At 37.2% G+C, this 26,184-nt stretch overlaps 1 protein-coding gene across 1 annotated transcript in view; it reads right to left on the bottom strand.

Moving 5' to 3' along the window:
* lamc3 (laminin, gamma 3) overlaps nt 1-26,184 on the bottom strand; it is a 174,230-nt gene that overhangs the window by 35,275 nt on the left and 112,771 nt on the right. Inside the window, exons 11-12 of the mRNA XM_024299112.2 lie at nt 21,575-21,684; nt 15,737-15,964 (exon numbers count right to left, since the gene is read on the bottom strand). Of these exons, the coding sequence (XP_024154880.1) occupies nt 15,737-15,964; nt 21,575-21,684 (338 nt within the window). The remainder of the gene's footprint in view (nt 1-15,736; nt 15,965-21,574; nt 21,685-26,184) is intronic.

Below are 26,184 nucleotides of genomic sequence, written 5' to 3'. Positions count from 1 at the left end.
CTTCAGCGATCTGCTCTTTGCCTGAACTCCTGCTCGTCTGTTCTGTGATAGAAAAGCAATATTTCTGTATGGGAAACAAGCAAGGGAGGCAGGCAGGAGCTGCTCGAGAGCCCTTCACACACAAACACACAAAGGGCTCCTCTCCAGCACTGTTCATTCTCCCGGCACTTTATTCTTCTTCTTTTGCCCCGCCTTGCTTTTTGTCTGCGGGGATATACGCAGGCCGGAGTGGCGTGCTTCACTTATGAAGCAACAACAATGACGCAACACCGTGGGACAGCTGAGGGGCTGCAACAGGTACAGCCCCAGACGGGTAGACGGCCTCAGCAGCTACTCCTTTTCACATTAATCTCAGTTGGTTGAGTTTATACTTGAACATCATTCTTTTTTTTTTTTTTTTTTTAACACAAAGTGCACAACTCTACAAAAGATAGTGGTTATCGCTGTAACCGCTTCAACGACAGACGCAGACGAGAAAAAGGCAAAAAAAAAACCCTAGGAGAAATGTGTTTTTGTTTAGGAGATCGAGGCTTACTTCTCTCTTTGTAATTGAATTCTTGCCTCTGGATTTATTTTTTGAACAAATCATCCTGCGTCACATTGCACCATCTTGGGAGGTCTCTCTGGGAAAAGAGGGCAGGATGTGGGGGCCCTTGATAAACAAGCCACACGGCTTCAAAGAAACACATGTGAGCTGCGCGCGAGTCAGGGCTACTTTTGTCTTTGCCTCGATGGCGAGAATTCTCAAAAAAAATAAAATAAAACTACACCATTAGATGCTTTCTTTTTTCGTATTAAACCAAAACAATACAGACAGAAAGCTCTTTAAGACCTTCACATTTTCCAGGACCCGCATCTCTGCATCCCACTGCAACAGTGGGAAGCTGCAGGGCAAAAGAATCTGTTTACTAATGCATGGGAACACCCTGTTTTAATGAAGAAGAGGAGGGAAGAGGCAGAAAGAAAAGTTTGCATGCGCTCCCCTAAGGCCATGAGATTGGAGCCCGGGTTAAATCTGCTGCAGGACTGCTTCCCAGTGACGTTGTTGTCTAAATGAATACAAACACGATGCCAGAGCTTGCTGCCTCTGCTGCAGATGTGGCTTGTCGCTGCAGTCTAAGTGGGCTGCAGCAGAGAAGAGAGGGAATAATGCTGAGGGAAAAGGGCAGCACGTTCTGTCCAAACCCATACATAATGTGTGCAGCACGCATGGCAGGGGAAATATGTTTTGTCACGATGTGACGGTTGGAAAATAAATGCATCAATTCGCGTTTTGTGCATGGAGGCTCAGGCCTAATTGTCACAGCCAAGCCCCGTGGGCAGCAGAGGGGGCCAGCTCGTGCAACTGTGGTTGTAGCTCATGTTTTGTCACAAAGCTTTGGGGTCGCAGAGCTGTTATAAAGGGACAGGAGGAAAGCATTGGATCCATCCCCGAAGCCCGGCTATTTGTTGCTGTGGCTGCTCTTCCTCCTTGTGGGCTTTCCTTTGGCTCGGATCGAAGCTAAATAAGCCTAAAGAAGAAATGATTGCCTCACCACCGAAGCGTTCGGAAAGGGAATAAGCTACTTTTTCAGGTAACTGTGCGTTCTAACCCTAACCTGTTTGTTGTGATAAAGAGAGCCAATTCGGAAGAATTTACCTGACAGTTTATGTTCCCACTCCCACCTGTAGCCATAAACCAACAGATCAGATCACGGACTTCTTGGAACTTCCTTTGCAGAGATCTTATTTAGGGTGTGAAGCTAAGCGCTCCAGAAGGAGAACAACCCCATCAAGAGGGGTACGTTGTGGGTGTTTTAACGTATGGCGAGAATGCTCCCTGAACAGCTTTCTGATCAGTCATCAGACATGTCCCCTGTTACACTCGTGACGCAAACTCCAATGAGAAGCGAACAATAGATGGATTTATGGGTTATTTAGTCCAGTGGCAATAAAAAAGACCTGTAGGTTTTTTTGCAACTAAATATACTAGTGCTGCCACAAACGATTATTTTAAAAGTCGACTAGTCACCGATTATTTTTTCCGATTAGTCGACTAATCGAGTCATGCGCAAACTAGATGTAAAGCACACATCTTAACCATTATTAGCTTTAAACTTACTAAAACTAGATCCATAGCATTTCCTGTGATAATACTAGTGTAAATGCTGAAAACTGAATTTGGTTGCTGAAGATGCTAGTGCTGATAGCTGAAGATGCTGAAATTGATAGGTAAAAAAGCTGAAGCTAATAGCTGAAATCACTGAAGCTAATAGCTGAAAATGCTGAAGCTGATGGCCAGCAAAAATATTAGTTAAATGCGAAATTAGCCTAAAAAAACTGAAAAAATCCTAAATTAGCAAAAATAGCTAGCATGTAGCTGAAATATTAGCTAAACCCCAAAATAGCCTAAAAAACCAAAAAATAAAAGCCTAAGTTAGCCAAAACAGATAGCATGTAGCTGAAATATTAGCTAAACTTCAAAATAGCCTAAAAAAACTGAAAAAAATCCTAAATTAGCAAAAATAGCTAGCATGTAGCTGACATATTAGCTAAACTCCAAAATAGCCTAAAAAACTAAAAAAATAAAAGCCTAAGTTAGCCAAAACAGATAGCATGTTGCTGAAATATTAGCTAAACTCCAAATTAGCCTAAACAAACTGAATAATAATTTTAAAATTTTGTTTTTTTTTAACAAGTTCCTAAAGCATTTTCTCATCATAGAGGACATGTATGAAATCGAATAAGATTAACTTTGTTTCTGAATATTAATTTATTCAAATTATGATGGATCAGATATGCGGATGTATCCACATGCATAATGTTATAGTGCTCTGATTTGTGTCTATTTATTCTGTTTTTATTGTTACGTAGGGTGTCCTTGATGAAAGACGCTTCAAATATAATTGATTATTATTATTAATATTAATATTACTAAATAGATCCATAGACGTCTTCATTTTCCTCGTTTGAGCTGCCATCTTTTTCAAAAATGTACGACTGGATTGCTCCGGTATTGCCCTTTCTGACAAATCACAAATAAATAAATTACTTTTGGGTTTTTTGGCTCAAATGAAAACTATTTTTAGTAACTGTGTGCAACAAATTCCTACAGAACTTTTGAGCACAAGCTCACTAAACACAAATGCAGTGTACCATTTGTGTTCCGAAATTATGGTAAAATTAGAAAAATACCAGAAAAGGCAAGCTTTTGGCAGCTTTAGCTTTCATTTAAAAAAAAGTAAGATTGTTTCCATGCTAGAATAATACTGTATTCATGAATAAGGCATGATATATTTGTAAAAAATAGTAAAACACCTGATGTAAATGTAAACACAGCGACTGAAAGTACTCTACGTGACGGCCTGTGCTTTGATTGGTTCTCATTTTGATTCCAAATAATCATAAACCAAGTGGGACGTTTGGAATTTTTGACCTACTTGTATTATTTTTATATTGTTTAATTTTTCCATATTTTCATTATTTTTTCCCCCACAGCTCCCTTCTTTTTGAAGCGCGCATCTGGCATTTAAAAGGTCATGACTTGTTCACATTTATGCATTCAAAGGCGGTTAAAAGAAGAAGACGGACGCCATCAACAATGTCATGAATAACATATCCAATGGTAAAATATGTACAGTATACAGGTAAAATATCTAATGTTTTTTAATCATTTCAGAAAAACTTAGATTTTGGGTCAATAATAAATGAGAATATAGAATTAATTTGATTTAAAAAATATATTAGATATTTATAAACTTTTTTTTATTTAAAAATAAGTAAAAATTAGGACATTGTATTTCATAAAAGCTATACATATTCAACTCCAGTGGCTACAGTCTGTTTACTCGGCTGAATATTTAATCCCACATAAATTCCTAACATATTAAATTCAAAGCTTCCAGTCTCTAGATTGGAGCTCTCGTTTATTTTTTTTATTTCACATTATGGGATAGGATTTATTTTCATTTTACAGATTTGACATGTTTATGAATCAATGTTGCATTTTTTCAGAGTGCCTTTAAGCTGTTTTTTTTTTTTTCTTTTCCCCAGACAAGCACCACGCTGGAGTGCATGAACTAGCATCAGATGTGGTTCAAATCTTGTGGCTTTGAAGAAATGCAGCTCCAGTTAATGGTTTTCGGTTAAACTCAAGCATATAATGTGAGATGCACGTTGCCTTAACAGACCATATGTTTGCTGCTCTGTTGCAAAGCGGCGCACATCACATTTCTCTCATTGACATTTGCGAGGGGCCAAATTTTTTGAATAATGCAGACTGCGTTCTCAGAACCAAATGTCACGCCCACTGCGGTGTGTTGGAGGAGTTTGGGAGAGTGAAGGTTATTTTGCTTTGTTTCTTTCTTTTTTTAAGAAGAGTCAACCACTCATGCAGCAAAACACATTCAAAGGACGCGTCAATGAGATTATAGAGCAAAAGAAAAACTGTGAATGTGCTTTCTGTTGAAAGATCTGAATAGGAGTTAAAGTGTGATTTTACTCATTTTTTGAGGAATTTCTGAAATTAGAAGATTTAAATACAGTTATTTTCAAATATATTTAATAAAAAACAACCCTTTTGACCCCACTTATGCATTTTGTAATATAATGTGAATAAAAAGTAGGGGTGTCTTGGCGATGCGATACATATCGCGATACATACTGTATCTCACAATACAATACATATCACAATATATCACGAGATTGTACCAGAACAAATTTTCACCGTTTTTTAAAGAGTATGACTTCGACAAAAGGTGGAGTCCATTGCTGTGAAGTTCAATGCGTGTTTTGGCGATGCGATACATATCGCGATACACATCGCGATACACATCTCACGAAACAAAAACATATCACAATATATCCCAAGATTGTACCAGAACAAATTTCCTCCATTTTTTAAAGTGTTCGACTAAGAAAAAAGCTAAATCTATGCTGTGAAGATCGACGGATATCTTGGTGATGTCATACATATTGCGATACATACTGTATCTCACGAAACAAAAACATATCACAATATATCCCAAGATTGTACCAGAACAAATTTCTACCGTTTTTTAAAGAGTATCACTTCGACAAAAGGTGGAGTCCATTGTTGTGAAGTTCAATGGGTGTTTTGGCAATGCGATACATATCGCGATACACATCTCACGAAACAAAAACATATCACAATATATCCCAAGATTGTACCACAACAAATTTCCTCCATTTTTTAAAGTGTTCGACTAAGAAAAAAGCTAAAATCTATGCTGTGAAGATCGACGGATATCTTAGTGATGTGATACATATCGCGATACACATCTCACGATACAATACTTATCGTCACTGTATATATATATATAATAAAATTCAATAATCTTTAACAAAAATAGAGATACATTTCTAAGTTTATTAAGAAATAAAATCTTTGATTCAATTTGAGGTTAATTTTTTTCCCCATTTGTGGAAAAGTGTATCTATTGATAGGTCATTCATCCAAGGGTTAAATGGTATCTTTGGTTCTCTAAGGTCATTAGTTATAAATGTAGAGGCTGAAAAACTGATATGTCAGGGAGTTCAGTTTTAGTCTTATTTTATCCAGCCTTTAATTTCTTTGCTGGGCCGTGTTTGTTGCCGGCTAAGATCCTAACATCCACGGCCTGCATCATAAAGAGGGACAGTGAGAGGCACATGAACTTGGGAAGAAGAGCTAAAAAAAGATAGATGTAGTCAGTCTGCAGTGGATCTTTCAATGTATTTTGTATTGCTAATCCTGTTTGCCACGCTTTACTTATCTCCTCCCAACAGCACAAACACAAAATAAAGCAGAGATAAACAATGCCAGAGCTTCATTTCTCGTCTTGGCTCAAAGCCCCGCTGCCAAAGATGGCTGATGTGAAAAGGTTTTGACCTTTCTTTGATGAAATTAGTCTAGACAAGGGAATCATTGTGGACGCACTGTCAAAACAGATGCAAATCTAAACGTTTCATCTATTGAAAATGTAAAAAAGTGAAGATTAACACTTGTGAGTTTTATGTTATCAACTCTATGAACATTAAAGCATGAGTATCAATCACAAAGTACTAAATTGATTTGACTTAATTTGATTTCAAGACTGAAATAAACATTGATTTATTTTCCATTCTCAAATAATTGTGTTAAAACATTTTCATAAAACTAGTGTTCTGAATTAAACTAAGTTGTGTTTTTTGTAAATAAATTAGAAAAATTCCCATGATACTGGCCAAAAAAATGTTTTTTGCCTAATTTTTTATTATTGCTTTAAAAAATTCGTTTTTGGATGTTTGATGTTGGAGTTTTTCCATTAAGATCCAGAACAATTTAAACATTTCATCTTTAAATCCAGCCCTATAAACCATCTAGACCTCGAGGAGGGGTTGTTAATATTCTGAGAGTTGGAACAAAAAACCCAAAGCAACAGAAAAGCATCCTCAAATAAATAAACTATTTTACTTTCATGGAGATTTTTTTTAAGTTAATAACTCAACTTTTTTAACTTTCGTATATTTTCTTCTTTACAACATTGTATCTTAAGTTAAATATGTTTGGCAAAGTGCTAGCATGGTTTGTTTCAGTAATTATTTTCTTATTTTTATAAATATGTAAAAACATTTTTGCATACAGTTATTTAATAATTTGTTGTTTATTCTTTTATGTAAGAATTTAGTTGTTTTTTAAGATATATTTTGTGCGGCGCAGCAGGAGTTCATTTGAAATTTGCTTCTGAGTTTTGGGTGGAACTGTTGCCTCCAGGGAAATTTCCCATCAGCCCTTTGTTTCACACTCTCTCCTGCTAGCTTATAGCACCTTACAAGCCCAAGCTAACGTTAGCATAGAAAAAAAATAAATAAATAAAAGCGGCAAGCAATATCAAAGCTATCTAGCCTCACAGTTTTTAGTCAGATGCCAGCTCAGATGAGGAAAATGAAGACGTCAATGGATCTATTTGTCTGACTATTTGTCAGAATTGTAGCTGAGAAGGTAGAATTTGATTCATCCCAACTCAAACTTTTTCAAACCGCAGGTTTCCATCTGCTTTTGATTCAATAATATTTGAATAAAGAAATACTCAGAAACACTATTTTAATCTGAAATTATTTTAAAAATGCTATAAAAACCTATCAAAAACCCAATTTTTATTTAAGTGGGTCTTTAAGATTTAGCTTTTTTTGTAAAGAAATTGTAAAAATGGCATTGGATTTCATTTTTTCATCTCCAAGAGTTTAAAAAATCAGTTAGATCCTCATGGGTTTAAAGGTTTTAGTAAAAACGTTTTACGAACAGAAAGGTTCTAACAAGCCAGTCGGATGTTGACTCTTCAGCCTAATGTTGAGAGCATCATGCGTTTCATTGGTTTAGGTGATTAATGAGTGCTCTGCTGCAGGACGGGCGGAAGAGAAAATTGTGTCTCCGTTCCGTCTATACATTACAATGATCTCTCCTCCTCCTCTTCAGACCTCATCCCTCCCATCTTTCAGATATATGAATTATGGCTTCTTCCCAATTTACTGGCCGCAGTATATGCAATTACTTGGTTGTACGTGCCGCACGGCAGCATGTCCGGCTGCACAATGAAGCCAAAACGCTGACAACTGCGAGTCCGGGCTTTTCTTTGAATCCGAGGGACATATGTTTACTTTCATGGGGCCTGCGGCGGCGCGGCGCGGATCTCAATGTGCTCGTTCCACCACAAATATTAACATTCCCAATCTGTTGTGTTGCGCTACAGCAAATAAAACCGACACGACTCAGAGAGTGTTAATAAATCATGATTATGAAGCACCATTGGCTGCAGCTTCCCTCGGCAGGCGTTGAATAAACTCCATCCCGCTTTAGTCTGTGGGCACACCCTGCATGATGATACAAGTCGTTAGGTAATTACACAGCAATTAAGATTCTGATAGAAGAAACAGCAGGCCGGTCCGCCCGCCAGGTGACAAATGATGAACAGGGTGTTTAATCAACTTTTCCTGATAGTTTTCCTTGACCTGAACTTCTAAATCGGAGCAGAGCTTCCGTGTTTGCTTGGCTTCCTTTCATTTGGTAAAGCCAACAGGCCGTCAGAACATGACATGCCATCCTAATCATCGGCTTGAAAAAGGAGGGCTAATTTTAGTTGGCTTCCTTTGCTGATAGGCGGCTTATGCTATTCAACACCAGACTCCAAAGGACACAGCACACAAGGCTCGTTTGATCCATGACTCAGAGGACACCATGTTCCATATTCAACACTCATTCATCATTTGCATTGCGCTCGGGGCATGTAAATATTTTAAAAACATCCTGAAAAGCTTATGTGCTTCAAAAAAAAAAAAAATCTGTCAGCTCCGAAGAGTGACAATTTTCCTTCAAAGGCGGAGTTGTTATGACCGCCCCGATTAGTCTTTCAAACTAAAATACTTCAAAACAAAAGCTTTTCAAACTACACCAAAGGAATTCACATTCAGACTTTTTGTTTTCTTATTGAGCACCACCTCGGAGAAATTCCTCCACTCCTGTTTGAACACAGACTGTTGTTTTCACCATTCCCATTCATTCAGGCAAAATGTTTTGGCATGTGTGTGCAAAAGAAGAATTGCTGTGAACTCGCCAACGACAATCCAAATTACCATTTGCATATTCGGGATTGATCAAAATGAATATGGCGACTCGGGAGCATTTGTCACGCTCCTCACAGTTTCCAGACATTCTTTCATCATCGACGCCGTCACGAGCTTCAGTCGTGCAAAAGTCCACAAAGCTGTTATTACCGCTCACACGGCACATTAAGATGATTCAATCTCTCTCCTTAAAAGCAGGAGCCTTGTGTGAAAAGCATTAAAAAAAAGTGTTTGTTCTTTCTGACAGAAAGGAAGGTGACGGAGGACAGGAGCGCAAGATGGAGAAATGTAGCATATTCATGCCTGGCTTTATTACTGCTTATTAGAACATTTTCTATAGTGTATTTTCTGTTTAAGGTGATGCTAAATTAAGTAGCTTAAATGTTACGAATTAGCAACAAATTACATTAAATAATTTACTTAACTTAAACAAAAAAGAAATGTGAATTTAACAGAATTTTTGTGGAACTTATCGGAAAATTTCACTAAAACAGAAACATATATGGATGATTATAACCAGTGTGATGTGAGCAGGTGGCACAGGTCGGAGGAAACCTAAACGACAACGTAACTTTAACACAAAAAAGTACCACTTATTGAAATTAAAATGATTGAGACTTAAAACTAGTTGGTTGTTGATATTTACTGTATATATGAACTGGACTGAGTGACCCCTCACCTTCACGTTCCAAACAGGAAGTACCTGCTGGCTCCAAAAAGTCAAATCCCATATGCTTTAATTAAGAAATAAAAAGTAATTACTCTGTTATTATATTTGTCAGAATAATTTTAGCTTTTTCTTAACATTTTCTTGCTTATCGCATATTTTTTCTTTATCATAAGTTACAAAAGTTATAAACTAACCAATTAGATGCCTCATGTCCGTTGGTGATGTCATACTCGGCTGTGTCCATTTATATATATGGTCAGTTGGTGATAATGTGCAAAAAAATGTGGAGTTGTGACCTTAAATTTCCACTTCCCTTCAGTCTATATTAACTTTTTTTGAAGACCTACTTCAATTATCTTTTGATCTACTGCAAAACTTTTCCCCTATTTAGGATTATATTATTTTTGAACCACAAGAAAAACAAAAAAAAAAAGTAATTTTCTAGGCAGAAATTCTGGCAGGACTGTTGGCAGGGCGTAAGTCAACCTCTATTTCCCGTGATCCAACTGTTTACATGTTAGCTTAAAGCCCCTTAAATCTCCAACCTAACATTAATGGTGCAACAAAAATGTATTCCAATATGACAGCTCAGACGAGGAAAACGAAGACTTACTTGGTTTTAGTCATCTACAAGTGGAGTGGAGGGGAGACATGCAGCAACTACATGAACAAGCTACAGTTTTGTTTTTGTCTTTTTCTGATTCAAAACATTTTGAATAAGCAGATGTTCAGAAATGCAATTCTAACAATAAGTTTCATAAATATGTCCTCCATCATAAGAAAAGACAGTTAGAGGGACATGCTAAAAACACAAAAAACAACTTTTTATTGGAGTAAGTCTTTAAATTGTTCTTTTTTTGTGTTGATTATATAATTGTATTTAATTACATATTTTAGATATTGATTTATTAGTCATCTTTACTGATACAATACAATTTAAAAAGTGCTCTTTGATCAGTGCATCATTTATTCATTAAAATGAGAATTTAACAGGTAAATAAATAAACAAAAAAGTGCATCATTTAGTCATTAAAAGCAAGAAATTGTAACTATTGCAACTAAATATAAAGTGAATAAAGTGTTAAAAAACAGAAAGAAATAATAATAAATCTGCTTAAAGAACACCACACAACAAGTTTAAATAATATCTACCACTGCACTATTTTTTTAATTAAAAAATAAGAAAAAAAGGTTTTTTTGAAGTTTATACTATTCAATAAAACAGTCATTATTACAAATATTGTTAGAAAAGGCATTTTGGGGAGGATTAAAAGAGCTGCCAATAAAAAAAATACTTTATTTGGCATATTTTTACCTAGTAACTGTCCAGAACTTGTAATGTCTTTGTAGGACAGTTGTTAAAAGAATGACAGGCAGATTTATGCCAAAAAATATTGTAAAAAAAGGATCTCATGATATTTTAAGAAAATCCCCCGAAAGACAAACAGAACCTGACAGTATGTCCACCAGGTGATGAAAACTCATTCTGTCATATACAGTAATGAGGCCCAGTGAGTGTATGTGTTTTTCCGCTGAACCGCAGGATGTTTGTTTTTTATTCTTTGGCACAGATGTCATTTTCCGTTAAATCTGCATGTAACACGTTGCTATACAAACACGTCTGAGCATCTTTTCAGTTCTGATCTCAGAGAAATCCATCAAATAAACACAAGCTGTTTTCTACGCGTGACATCGCAGCGGCACGTACTGTGCCCAAATCACACAGACTCGATGGAAACAAAGCCACACAAAATCCGTGAGCGGCTTTGTCATGCAACTCACATCTGATTGTTATGCTTAAACAAAACCCACTGTTTGATAGCAGGTATTATGACATCTAACTAAGGAAAATAATTTGATTTAATCAGCAGTTTTTTTGACCGCAGTGTCCACATATTTTTTTTAATTAAAAAGTTTTTTTTAAGGACCCACTGCACTGAAAATTGTATTTTTAAAATGTTCTTGTTATATTTTTCTAATAATGGAGGACATATTTAAACAAAATGTACCTTAAAATAGTATTTTTTACCTAAACTGTTGTGAATCAAGAGCAGACAAAAAAGTACAGTTTGAAAAAGATTGTGTTTGTGATGTAAAATTTCGCTGGGTGGGCCAAAAGCGCTTTGCTCCGCCCCATTCTGATGCATCCACTTGAAGACGACTAGATCCATGTACGTCTTCATTTTCTACGTCTGAGCTAGACTCTGGGTCAAAACTGTACGGATGGATTGCTCCAATACTGCTTAACATTTTTGTTGCACCAAAAGGCTGTGGGTGTGCAGGGCTTTAAGCAAGTGGGAGAGCCCCTTAGTTATGGGTGATAGAAAGGTAGGGGAGAGCTGCTCTGCCCAAATTTCTACCTCTGCAGAAATTATGACTTAAAAGCAACAAAGGCTTTTGATTTTGGCTATAAACGTATTCTTTGTCATTTATCTTTCATACAGTTCTCTATGCCTCTGTTTGGTGCAGTGCGATTCATTTGTTGCCCCTCTTTCACACTCCACTCCAGAGGAGCAGGAGAGATTCCACATTCCAGGTGGCTTGTCTGTGCTCCTGTCTTTGGCAGTGGACCTTGCCTCTGGCTCGTCTCGCGCTGCCATTTCCATCTGGGTGAAGGATCGTCTGTACTCCTGCCCTTGGTAGAGGACCTCGCCTCTGGCTTGTCTCGCGCTCCCAGCTGTCCCCCAGTTCTATCCGAATGAAGGATCGCCTGTGCTCCTGTCCTTGGCAGTGGACCTCGCCTCTGGCTCCAGTCATGCCCCAAGCTTTCCCCTAGTTCTATCCGAATGAAGGATTGTCTGTGCTCCTGTTCTTGGCAGTGGACCTCGCCTCTGGCTTGTCTCGAACCCCGAGCTGTCCTCCATTTCCATCTGGGTGATGGATCATCTGTGCTCCTGTTCTTGGCAGTGGACCTCGCCTCTGGCTCGCATCGAGCCCCGAGCTGTCCTCCAGTTCCATCTGGACGAAGGATCATCTGTGCTCCTGTTCATGGCTGAGGACCTCGCCTCTGGCTCTTCTCATGCCCCCCAGCTGTCCCGCAGCTCCATCTGGATAAAGCCCATCTGCTACACTATTCAATGTAGTTGTAGAGTTAGATAATTTAATTCTTCTTTAACAGTCCAGGTACATCGCTTGTCCATCCTGAGAGAGGATCCCTCCTTCATGTGGACTTCCCTGAGATTTTTCCTTTTTTTTCCCTCAATTGTTTTTTAACCCTTCTGCTATTTTTGGGGTCCAGATGACTCCAACCGCATATTGATGTGTGATTCCTTCCATAACAAAAGTGGACAAAGGTGAACAGGATTTTATGTCTGCCATGGACATTAGTAAAACTCAAAAATCAATGATAAAAAAAAAGTTCAGCGCACTGTCCTGTGGGGTCCAGATGACCCCACTTTTAATGTAAACAAACCAAGGAGAGCGGAAGGGTTTTTTTCCTTACCAAAAAGGAGGGTCTAAGTGCAAGAATGCCCAGTTTACTTTAGCAATCAACTAATGTTTATATTTTATTAGTGATTTTATGTTTTTAGACAATTACCAGTGTGAAGTCCGTTGAGACAACTGTGCTGTGATAATTGGCTAAATAAATCAAATGGAATTAAATATAAATTAAATACCACTTGGAATGCTTTTAAAATAGCTCAAAAGATGACCGGAGGGGGACTTAAAAGATTCACAAAATGTCAATGTGAGTTTTTCATTGCAGTAAAAAAGAAAAATATAACAATATTCATAAGAAACACACTTTTTAAAAAATAAAAAGGGAGATACATTATATGCTGTAGAGATGCAAAAGTCTGCACAGAAGGGAGTCAAGGATGGCAAAAACAAACTCAAGGTGACTGGGGAGAGCAGGTGTGTTGAGAGAAAGCACTGAGACGCCGGCTTGAGGGAGTCTGGCTAGCAAAGGAAGATGTATTTCACAAAGAAAGACAGACAACTAGGTTGAGAAGAGGCATTCAAAAATGCTTAGAAATATTCAAATCGGCCAAGAGGCGGTTAACAATTCTAATTGTTGACATGGCAGGCAAGGAGCAGTACCAGCCTCGCTCCTGGACCGCAGGCTCAAACAGAAAGACCCAAACATGACAGACATGCTCGTTCAGACGCTAAAGGCAACTTTTAACTGGGTCAGATCTACCAGAGTTGGAGTCAGAGGGTAAAATGGAGAAACGGCCATGAGAGGAAGGGAAAGACTAAAAAATAAAAGATGGAACTCCGACTATTCAAGTGAGATGGATTGTTGAAAGCTGTGAGAATGTGAGAGTTTAGAGGAGTCTGAGGGCGAGAAGAGAAGTATGAACGCAAGACACTGGAGCAGGCGCACACATATAAATAACTGCAGCCAGATTGTTTACACAGCCAGGAGCTGTTGTTTAACTTCTGTCATTTACCTGACGGTGCGTCTAAGGTGGAAATCTGAACGAAAAAGCTGCAAACGCTGTTGCTGCTGCTGGCTCCCATATTTGTGTCAGGTGTATTAAATACAGGCTGTAGTGTTCCTGCTGTTATTGTGGAGATGAGTTGTGTGAAATGAGGTTGTTGCCGTATTAGCACAGCCTTCCTGTTCTCAGTTTGAGTGATGGCATGCCAATGCCCCTGAGGGATGAAGAGTTATGTTCCCTTGAAGCAACGATGACTGACTGTCACTGTTAAACAGACACTCCAGTCCTAGAGCCGGCATCTTGCTCGGCTCCCCGCGCTCCTACAGAGGCGCCGTGACAGAAAGTATCGTCTGAGCCGTTCCTGATGATGCCAATGTGGGATGTCCTCGTAACTGGCATTTGAAGGAGAATATTGTCAACACTCTTTTAAACTGCAAAAGAGACCATTTCCATCAATGAGAACTGGATCTAGTGATCCAGAAATCCAGTGATCTTCAGTCTCCATTTTTTCAAGATATGAACGCCGCCATGTTGGAGCCAGGCATCGTCAGTAAGTAGAAATTGGTCCAAATTGAGTCAATGTTTCTATGGCAACCACTTATTTTAATCAGCTTATTGGAAAGCCACACCCCTAAAACTTGAAATTGGGCTAAGGAGAATTTGTCAAACGTTTTGAATGTTCGACGTGAAACCACATATTTTCATTGAGGCATCTGATTGGCCAGTTTATAACTTGAATAACATTAAATTAAAATAAACTATTAAGAAAAACTAGGGTTAGCAAAAACAAGAATAGTAATTCTGACAAACCGAATGGCTTCTAACACTATGGAGTTTTGACTTCTTGGAGCCAGTTGGTACTTCCTGTTTGGTAACTCTGTCCGATTCTTATATACAGTCAAAGGAGCCTTTAGTTAAAACTGGAAGTGAAGAAACAAACAAAAATAACAAAATCCTCAACAACTTACCAATCGAATTAACTTCATTTAGAAAACATTTAACAATATATTGATTTAGTACAAAATTATAAACAGTTTAAAGTTATCCACTGCAGTTTTAAGGCAGATAAACTTCAAAAACTTTTATCAAAACATAGACACCATAAGAATTTGTTGGAGGGCAGATTAGACATTTAAATCCATATAAAGTTATGTTTTAAATACTTTTTTTTTTTTTAAAGTTACATTTTTGAATTTTTAACCTTCTAACACTTGAGCTTTAGCTCCCGTGTTGACATAACTCTTCGACATTTTATGGAATTGATGTAATTCCAGCTGATTCTGGGTGGTTATCAATATCAGTAGTATTGATAAATAGTATTATTCAGCCAATAATATAAAAAAAGAACTGTTTTTGTATGTGATTGTTTGGCAACCGGGTGAATTAGACCTTGCGCTGCAATTCTACAAATCCAGTTACCGTTCAACCTTCACCTCTCAGGAGTTTTCAACGTAAAATCCTCATGCGGTTTAAGGATGCATGATCAAATCTCACCTCCGTCCTCAGAAGACATTATCCAGTTATTTCAAAGCCCTCCTCATAGCTGTTGGGGCTGCCACGTGTTGTGAAATTGATGAAGTTTGCCTTTAAATATAAAGGTTCTGCATTTGATTTATGAATTCAATATTTCACCCGTTTTTTGAGGCATTTTTATTTTAGCCGGAGTCACTGAAACAGAAATGTTGTTGATTAGTTGTCGGCGAAGTGGCTCCAAAAGTCATTATGCCTGTGTGACATTTTCTAGATTTATCATTTAAACTTGTGGAGACATCTCATCCAGGATGAGAGGCCAGTGAAAAAGGGCCTTAAACTATCAAAACTAGTCAGCTAAAACCGCTTCATGGACACATTCCCAGGAAGTGCACACGCATAAATGTGCAGATTTGAGCGATTGGTTCTGCTTCACTATGACTGAGTGAGCAAACATGTAGATGTTTCTGACATCATGTGTACCATTATGAAGTGATAGGGCTCATTTCTTCTGAAAATTGAAAAAGTTGACACCAGGTGAGAGCTGTAAGTTTGCTTAAACATATCTCGCTTAGTATAAAAATCACCTAAAATAGAAAAAAAAAAAAGTTGAAACTCTTTCACCCATTACCCGTCTCTGGATCACAGATTCCATGTTGGTGGCATTTGCATGGCACACATGCAGAAAGAGGCCCTCCGTTGGGTTCTTGTCGGGTGAATCCTGGAGCACACCGCTCACAGAACTGACCGGAGAAGCCCAGCGGGCAGGAACATAGTTCCACCCACGCAGCGGGGAGACTCGGCGGATGGGAGGAGGCGGAAGCGGAGGTGAGAGTTACCCTGGCAAGCTGAGACGTGTCTGAAGAGGAAGGAGGAAAAACAGAGTGAGATTTAAATACAACAAAATCAAATACTCTTTAACAAACACAAGAATTTAAAGACTTTAGTTTAAAGTAATCTTTTCATATATTTTTTTAAAGCATTCCCATTGGTCTGTTAGTTATGATTTTGCCATTTTTAGCCAGAAATTTTTTAAAAAGTGTAATTTTTTTGGACAGCTTCTGTAAAATGGCAGAATTAATTTAGAGTTCACATCTGATTTGTGGGTGGGACCACTGGCGACCAACCAGCCCCTACTTCCCATCATCCGTCTGTTTATACTATCGCTAGCTTGCAGCCCCTCACCAACTTAGCATTAGCAGTGCAACAAAAATGGCGAGCAATATTGGAGCCATCGAGACGTACAGTTTTGAGCCGAGGAATACAAAGACATCCGGATCTGGACGTCTACATATGGATGGAATCGGAATGGAGCGGAGCAGGGAGCTTGTGGCCCGCCCATTGTATTTTTGACAACTCCTTTCAAACTGCATTTTTTGAGAAGGGTGTATCTGCAGGCCCTGAGACCCAACAACACTCTCAGAAACGCATTCTCAGGACTCAGGCTTTTTGAGACAGCGCCTCCTACAGGGTGGAGTTTGTTTTGTTATTTTCTGCACACCTTACAAGGGACATCGTAAAGTGTGTAGCTGTAATAGTAAAAAAAAATATTGAAGGGCTGTAAAAACAAACAACTGGGTAATTTATCACATGAATCTTAAAATATATAAAGTAAATTACCAATAAATTTCCGTTTTTTGCAGCAACAAAAACACCAATGCCTATATGTAGCTTAGCATAGCTTTTATCCAAATTTATCATGGTTTATTAGCAATAACAAGAATTTTGAAATCATTCTGAGTGCTTTTCATCCTCCAGCCTGTAGAGGCGCTGCCTTAAAAAACTTCAGTCGTGAGAGCGCTGTCTTGAGATTGTGGTTGGTCCTCCAAGGCTGCAGATTCATATTACTAAAAGATTTGCATACAGAAATGCTAATTAATGCAATTTTAAGCTTCATTTTCTTTATTTATGTCCTCCATCATCAGAAAAATGCCACAGGAACAAGTTAAAAAAATACCCAAAAACACAATTTTAGTGGGTCAGATGTCTGATCTTGTTTGGGTTGTACTGGAATCTAATTTCTTTTTTCAATAAAGGGTGCATATGACAATAAATCAAAATTGAATCTAAATTCTTCCTCTACCCCTCAAGTTGAAGGGGCATTTGAAGGGGAAGGGGTGTTCGAAATAGTTTTTTGTAAGAGTAGAGTGAAGGGACTTCGAAGTTCTGTATCCCTCCCCTGCAGGTGTAGAAGCACATTTCTTTACGTTGGTGTGCCTTGAGGCACAGAAGTTGACATTTAAACGTGAGTAACGACTTTTGTTTTTGCATGACCTTTTAAAGTTAAAAACCGATGTTGTTATGTATTTCCAAGTGCTAACAGCTAATATAGCTGACCGTCAATTATTAATGATGTCATCGACATCGACATGGGAGTGAGGTCCAAATTTGAAGGCATATCTCTTCGTTTGGAGGACCAAATGTAGGATAGTGGAAAATTTTGGATTTGACCTTCCAGTCCAAAAAATTGACTTGATTGTAATTAATATAATAATTGCTCTATTTGTGCAGTTCTAAGGTTTAAATGTAAATATTCTTTCAGTTTAGTTTTAGTTTGACCACTATTTTTGCTGAGGCCATCAACATTAGAGTACGCTTAAATCTGAAACAAAGCATATTTACACTGCTTGTAATTTTGTCAGTTTTTTGTTCCTGTCATATATATATTGGTTGAGTACATTTTTCAGCCAATTTGTGTCAAGTAGTGGTAAGGAATGCCTCTAGCTTAATGTGGCTGATAAATGTCTAAAAGTGGGAATTTTAAGTTATAAATGGAACAGGTTATAAATAAACATTACCTTTTCTGAGGTGCATGGTGTTAAATCAGAAGGAAATGCAGCTATATTTTCAGATTTTGTCGTAAAGCAGACTAATGTTTACCCTGACAGATTCGTCTCATCATATGGTCTACAACTCCACATTTACAGCAGACTTAAACAAACACATCATCTCAATAAGCTCCTGTAAGTTTACCAGCCGGACCATTTAATCAAGCAAATTATGAAGCACCATGATAAATATACGAAGTGAGGAAAAAAGGAGCAGATAGTGTTATATCAGCACTTTCTGTGGTTTTAGGAACCCTATTTCCTTATCCTGAACTCCTCTAACTTCAGTCTCTTTGCTGCAACCAAACAAAATTACTTTTAATCCATTTGTGTCCATTGCTGTGTGTGCTCTCTCTAAAAGCAGAACTAGATTGTAGAGGGTGCATTGACTTTTAAATTTATATATAGATTTTCCTAAATGACATATCAGTTCTGACAGTTTCAAAGTATTTAGTTTGATGCTATTGGTTTTCCCCTAAAGCCCCTCCTTTCTTTGCCAAAAAACAAGGTGAGCTGCACTTTCACCGCCTCTCCTCACCTCTCACAGCAAAGCAACTTTGCCTAATTTTTTTTAACAGCAACTGTTCTTTAATGCGGCACAGTGTTAGATGAACCGTGGTTTGACTCCCCGGAAGACGGTTTTTCTTTCACCTCTGTCTCTCTGATGAGCTGGAGCCTGACTGTGAGCTGCATAGCTAAAAACCATCATTCTCGGAGCCATTTCACATGCAAGAGCAACAAAAACAAGAAAAAAAAAATAACACAGATTGTAAAGTTTAATTTAAAATCAGACAATGCTGCTTTTGTAAAATCCCAGAGTGCTTTGTTAGGAACTCAAACGAGTTTAAATGCAGTGTAAGAAAGAACAGGAAAATGCTGTCAGCTGACAACACTGGAGATAGCATGGAAATACTAACTGTTCTCTGGGTGTACCATTAATATTTATCAGCAAGCAGTAGAAAACATCAGGCTAAATACACTGTATGACAGTCTCGGAGCATTATTGCCTTTAAGACCTTCAAACAAAGCATGCAGATGTGCTTAGTAAGAATAGAGATGCAACAGAAAAAAAAATAGCAAAAATAAATATAGACTGGTGCATTTGCCTAATAGGAAGTGTAATTCAAATCTCTACCTTTTGGGGCGACATTGTGCAAAAATGTGTTGTCTGCTGTATTGTGTAGTAAAGACATTATGATCCATCCATCCATCCATCAGCAAAGATGCTCAGACTTCTCTCTCCCCAACCACTTCCTCCAGCTCCTCTGGAGGGACCCTGAAACATTCCCAGCCCAGCCGATAGACATAGTCTCTCCAGCCTGTTCCTTGGGGCCTCCGCCCAGTGGGAACTGCCCGGAACACCTCTCCAGGGAGGAGTCCAGGAGGCATCCGGACTAGATGCCCAAGCCGCCTCAACTGGCTCCTCTCAATGTGGAGAAGAAGCGGCTCTACTCCGAGCTTTCTCCGGGTTACAGAGCTTCTCAACCTATCTCCAAGGGAGCACCCAGCCACTCTAAGGAGGAAACTCATTTCAGCTGCTTGTAGTCAGGATCTCATTCTTTTAGTCCTGACCCATAGTTCATGTCCATAGATGAGTCCTGGAACAAAGATTGTCAGTGCAAACTGCTCCAATACATGCTGGAGGTCCTGGCTCGAGGTACCCAACAGAACGACATCATCTGCAAAGACCAGAGATGAAATCCTGTGGTCCCCAGACCTGAACCGGTGATAAAGGGCAGCCCTGCCGGAGCCCAACATGCTCCGGGAACAGGTCTGACTTACTGCCTGCTATGCAAACCAAGCTCCTACTTCGGTCATACATGGTGAAAGACATAAATAAAGAAAGTTAAGATCAAAACTGAATTTCTGAGTATTTCTTTGTTCAAATTGTTGTGAATCAGGAGCAGTCAAAAAATACTGTTTGAAAAGATTGTAGGTAATTATGTAAAACCTACAGTCCTGTTCCAAAAGCTCACTACGCTACCTCATTTTGATCAGATCCAGACTAATAGATCCATGTAAGTCCTCCTTTCCCTCGTCCAAGATGGTATCTGGCTCAAAACTGTACAGTTCTAATTGTTTTGTAGCAAGAAAATCAATCTTTGTTTTATTATTGATGCACTTTAAAGTTTATCTGCCTATAGTGAGCCACACTAGGAATCACATCCGTGAACAAAGACACACAAAGTTTGCTTGTTTGGTTTGAACCACAGCTTTCACACCCGCCACACAAAGAAAACCATCCAAAAACCTGTTCCTGCACCACAGTGAACCTTTTTGGGGTTGCAACTTGAGAGCATCACCTACTTTTTTTTAGACAGACATCAAGAGAAGTTGTGAGACATAATGATCTGGGGTAAGACAGTGAGAAAGCTTAAGAACCAAAAGGAGGATGAACTCTGGCTTCTAACAACCTCCGATCAGCCACTTCTTTTAAGGGTGATGTAACTTCCTTCATCTGCACCTCTGAGGGATAATCAGAGCGCAAGCCTGTTCTCCTCCGTCACTGTGATGTGCCTGGCCTCTACCCTTTCCCTGATCTCGCTTGGCTCCTTCGACTGGCAATATGTGGAATTGGAGGAGTGAAACCTATATTTCCGTTAATTAAAAGTACTTCATTTGAAGTCACGCTGTGCAAGTTCTGAGTCAATCAATCCTTTTTCCTCTCCAAGAAACCTTTTCAGACCAGTCAAGATTTTACCAGGCGTAAATGGCTAGCTGCAGCCTTGGAGCCTTTTAAGGTACCTTTATATTAAGCCATTAAACCATTGATTTCTCATTAATGTTCCGCACGGTCATGCGGCCTGTTCAAGACTCAATTTTAGAAAAAAAAAGAAAAAGACGTCTTTGCTGTGACTGATGTCAAAGCTTCTCAGCCTAAAGACAACATCGTCATTAAAATAAAATAGTTATTAGGGACTCTCTGTAAGGCAGGGAAGAGAAATGTCAAAGGAAAAGAAGAATAAGGTGGTAAGCCTGAAACCAAAAGCATTTAGTGACGCCTGTAATGCACTGCAAGCTGCAACACCCGACTTCGTTAGCACGCTGATGTAGGCGGCTCCAAAAATCAGCTTGATGGAATATGCATGATTGTCCGCTGTTTGTGTGCAAACGTCTGGGCTCGTGTTTGTGCCTGCGTAGGAAGAGTAGGTGTCACAACGTCTGCGCCGAGCAGCTAATTAAAATGGTGAAAGTAAATGAGAAAGCTGGTAATTTTGCCCAGCTGTTCCGTCTTCTCCGCAGTCACATCCAGTGTGATGCCTCCCAGATCCTGCTTGTTTGTTAAATAAAACTATCAGATAAAAGGGGGGAGTGAGGACACGAGAGGACAAGAGAGACATTTTCTGAGCGAAGATAGGCAAAAGCGTCCCGTATAATGAATTCCAACTGCAGAATAACTTCTGCTCCTGTGAATAAGTGTTAACAATTGATAGCTTTTAGAATGCTTCAATTTTTTATTTTTTTGCAACAGTAAAGGTGAAAGGCAATTTAAAAATGTCACCACTATAGAACTTATAATTGATGTGACAGTCAAGGTTTAAAAATAAATAAATAACAAGCACCTTTTAGGCATAAAAAAAAAACAACATATTTTGTTACACACATAAACTGTTGAGTAACAAACAAAAGCGCACACTTACAGTTGTGTCCCCCAGCATTGCTGATTTTCAGAGCTGTCAGGTTGTAGAGGAGATGCTGGAGCTCAAAGGCAGACAGACGAGGTTTGAAGCTCGTCTCATATTCATGAAGTCTGTGAAATGAGAAGACACGAAACATCATTTGCAATATATTTTATGCAGCGCATGTAGCAGCTATGATTAAAACACTAGAAGCATTGCATTTTACTGGAGCAAACGCTGAACACAACAGAGTTAATCTGCTTTTGTGGAAGATTTATTACCAACTAAAGTGATTTCAAAGCTATTTTATTGTTCTAAACTGCAGCAAAGATAAGAAACTCCCTGTCATCTGTGCACGCTTCATGTTTTGATGGTAGGCTATATAAAGCACAACTTGCAATGAGTGTTGGGGAGAAAAAAATGTAAATGTGCTGACTTCAACATATATTCAGGGTCTTGATCATTGAGGTTTGCCATCTGCTGAAAGATGTTTTGCAAAGCCAGGCGGCACAGCTGACATCTGCCCCTTTAACTCCTGGAGAGTTGCATTCTTTCCATCATGATGACAGGTGCTGTGTCAGCTACACACAGCTGATGTTGTGTTAGGAACCGTTTTCCCATTTAGGCTGTATATACATTTATGGGACATAGACTTATGTGAGAGCCAAAGTGTTCTAGTTTATGGCTCCCACTGTGTAATTACAAAGTCCTGGCACAACTCTAATGACTTTGAATTTAGGGAACTCTGATTCCATATTTCATGTCATATATAACTGTTAAAAAATCGGTCTGTTTAGGATGCAATTATTCACCTTCTCCACAATTCCATTTAAAACTCTATTTTCTTTTCTTTTATATATATGAATAAATGAAGGAAATGGTTTATTTCAAGCAATCAGGTCATAATACATAACATATCACTTAATAAATCACAAGTTGATCACTTGAAAGGGAGTGGAAGGAAGTGAACTTATATAATCCCACCCCGACTCGACCATACGATTTTATCTACATAAATTATCAATATCTGGTTCAGGACTTAATATCAAATATTAATAGATTCAAAGCATCATTAATATTTTGATGTAATAAAGTTTCAAAGCATCCACAACAAATCATCTAATATTCTCACTGAAAAAAACTATGAAGATTGTATTCAAAGAATTATGATAATACAAAATGTAATAAGTAAGTAATCTTAATTTGCTAATAAGGCAATTAATACAGTTTGTATTTATCAAATAGGGATTATAAAAATAGAAAATCATCTTCATTAGTTAATGGAGAAAAAAATAAAAATATTCTAATTTAAAAGAAAGAAGAACATATGATTTATGTATTTCAAAGCATCAACAAAAATGATGAATTAAAAGAAAAAAAACTATAGAGCCTCTAAAGTGACATCAAAGTAAAAAAAACAGATAAATAAAATACATATATATATATTTTTTTCAATTCTAAAACTTGAAGTAAATTTCTAGTTAATAATTGGTGTGCACCTGTTGCTATCTGGTGCGCACCAGTTACTAACTAATAAAATATTTGTTTACTTCAATTTTTAGAAAAAAACTTTTTACTTAAATTTCATTTCTACTTTGATTTCCCTTTCTGTAGTTTTTTAGCAAATTATTAAAAATGTGTTTTTCTCTGAATATTGAGTGACAACATTTTTTTCTAAAGATTGAAGTAAAAAAATTCAAGTTAGTAACTGGTGGACACTAGTCACAAGCCAGATATATTTTTAATTGAAGTAAACAAAAAAATCTGGTTAGTAACTAGTGTGCACCAGTTATTATCTAGTTTGCACTAGTTACTAACAAGATGTTTTATTTTTTATTTTACTTTCTAGAAAAAAAAAGAAAAAACTTCATTTATTTATTTATTTTTTACTTCCGTGTCCCTTCAGGGGCTCTGTAATAAACAAATGAAAAGGATGAAAAATATTTCAATTGACCATTATTAATCCTGGTGTACTGTAATAAAAGGATAAATAGTAAAATCTTCCTACAATGTTGTCCCTTTCAATGTAAACATACTGGTATCCATCCATCCAAGACACACCCCCTAATAATGCCAAAACTAAAGATCTAATAGAATAAAAACCATTGATTTAATAGATTAACCCCCATCCCCAAACCAGCAGTTCTCATGAATGTAAAGTCAAAATTTAAGTTGGGATTTTATTAAAAATTGCTTCCATATGACAACAGGATGTGCAACATTTTGTACTTCCTGTATTTTGTAAAACTCTAATGGAAGCTGGGTTTGTTTAAATGTCTTTTAAAATGAAAATATCTGCGTACCACTTCAAAATATATACATACATCAATAAAAAATATATTTAATTTTAGGAGGCAAATAACAATTTAGTGGCTTTTTCACTGTAAAAGCTGCAAAAGAAATCTGCAAAAATAGTACTGTATATAATTAAATAATAATGAAACAATCAGAAGTTTCTTGTTTTACTGGAATATACTTTTTTTATTTGAAGTAATGCATTTGTCTAATTTTTGATGCATTTTTATTAGTTTGAGGGTTTAGGACCTCATCTGCAAGCCTTGATTCTTTAAAATTCTGTGGAAATAAAACAGGAAGTAGTTACATTACATATCCATATCATGGTTATTCAATCCTGAATTACTTTAGAGTGCTTTCAATAATCTAAACGTGTGATTTTGTACACACACACTGTTTTTTTATATCATGACCTCTTTATAGCTGTGTATCTAAACTTCAATCATATGCTGATGACTTCATTTTAAATTATAATAAAGTAGATAAATGTAAATATTTATGAATTGTATCTAAAAATACTTTTAGTGTGCTGTTCAGATATAAAATGACTGCAGGCACTTATCTGATTAATAATAAATCCTTATTGTAAATATAAATAAATTCAATACTTAAAAAAAAAATAATCTATAGAAAATGAGTAAAAAATAAGTTGTTCAAATCTGTTTTCAATTGATCTTATTATTTGTTTTATTATTATTAAGTCAATAAATGCTCAGCATGAGAGCAAAATATTTTTATTTTGCATTAACATTTGCATTTAGTGTGTTTTCGAGTGTGCATCCTGTCTTGCCGCACACTCACTCTTGATGCGGCGGGTCCTTGTATTCTGGCCTGACATGTAGGCACAGTAATAAAGAGAGGCAATTACAAACTGGGCCTCAAAGCCATGGTAATGGAGCTGGTCAGAGAGCGATAAGCAGAGTATGCATGAAAGGGAACAAACTCCCAATCATGCCTTCCCTATGGAGTGTCACTGTCCCTTTTAATCAGCAGCAAGCAGAGCGCGCAGAGCCGCACTGTAATTAAGCTCGCTCCGCAGAGGATGAGAGGCGATCATCAGAAGAGAGGAACCAAAAACAATGCGGAATACTTACGCCCAGACTCGTAAGCACTCTGGAAAGATAAAGACGGATAGTGCTGCAAGGGGCAAAAAAACATTATTAATGTGTGAAACGGAGAACTTTTAGGGTCCTGCAGGTGAGCTCGTAATTAATTGTAAAAGAATTTTTAATCTTATTAATTTAGCATTCATGGAAACATCCTATTACCATAATTTAAATGTGCAGGTCTAAAAAAAAAGGCAGAGTGAAAGGGAAAAAGACAGCAAGCCAGTGGCTCTTTCTTGTGATTAAGTTTCATGCACTGATAATTCACCTATGATGAATATTCTAACATGTTATGCTTTGATTTTGATGCTTTTGATTTTTACTTGTTATGATCATCAATGACAGAAATGTGGCATAAAAGTGATTAAAACTGAAGTAAAAATTACTAAAAGCAGACAAATAATTCAGAATTTTTCTTAAATATATATTTTTATTCATGATATAAACCTAAACATAAAAATATCTCACATACAGCCAGGTATCTGAGGTGATAAACTCGGATATTAAAACGAAAAAAAAAGTGTTAAAATGAAGGGAAAAGTGTTGAAGTAAAGGAAAAGGGTGTTAAAAATGAAGGGAAAAGTGTTAAAATGAAGGGAAAAGTGTTGAACTAAAGCAAAACGGTGTTAAAATTAAGGACAAAAGTGTTTAAATGAAGGAAAAATGTGTTAAAAATGAAGGAAAAAAAGTGTTAAAATGAACGAAAAAAGTTTTAACGTAAAGGAAAAAACTGTTAAAATTAAGGAAAAAAGTGTTAAAAATGATGGCAAAACAAAGCGTTAAAATGAATCAAAAAAGTGTTAAAATGAAGGAAAAAAATGTTTTTTTCATTGGATTCATTCTTTGATTCTAAACTTTTTTTAGGTTCGGAAATCGATTAAAAAAATTAACTAATTAATCGCAAACCTGAGGAAAAATTAATCGCCATAATCTTTTTCTTATTTACAGTATTTGCGACGACTTATTATTTGCGAATAATTACAAAATGAAATTTATATGACATGATAACGCTTCAGACTATGGATCAAATAGTCCGCTTTTTGTGAAAGTGATCTAAACCCAAAAAATAATTACAAGATTAAAGTACTAAAAACAGATTGAATATTTATTTCTTTTGTAAATTACTGTGGTATAAGTGGGAAACCAACCCAATGAAGGGACAGAAAAAGACTGCTGCTCCATGAGGTGCAATTAATTTGCGTTAATAAATATTAAAATGTTAATCACATA

The sequence above is a fragment of the Oryzias melastigma genome, linkage group LG12 (assembly GCF_002922805.2).
Source record: "Oryzias melastigma strain HK-1 linkage group LG12, ASM292280v2, whole genome shotgun sequence".
Lineage (NCBI taxonomy): Eukaryota > Metazoa > Chordata > Actinopteri > Beloniformes > Adrianichthyidae > Oryzias > Oryzias melastigma.
Note: the sequence above shows the minus strand (reverse complement) of the source record. Positions and strands in the feature narration are given on the sequence as shown.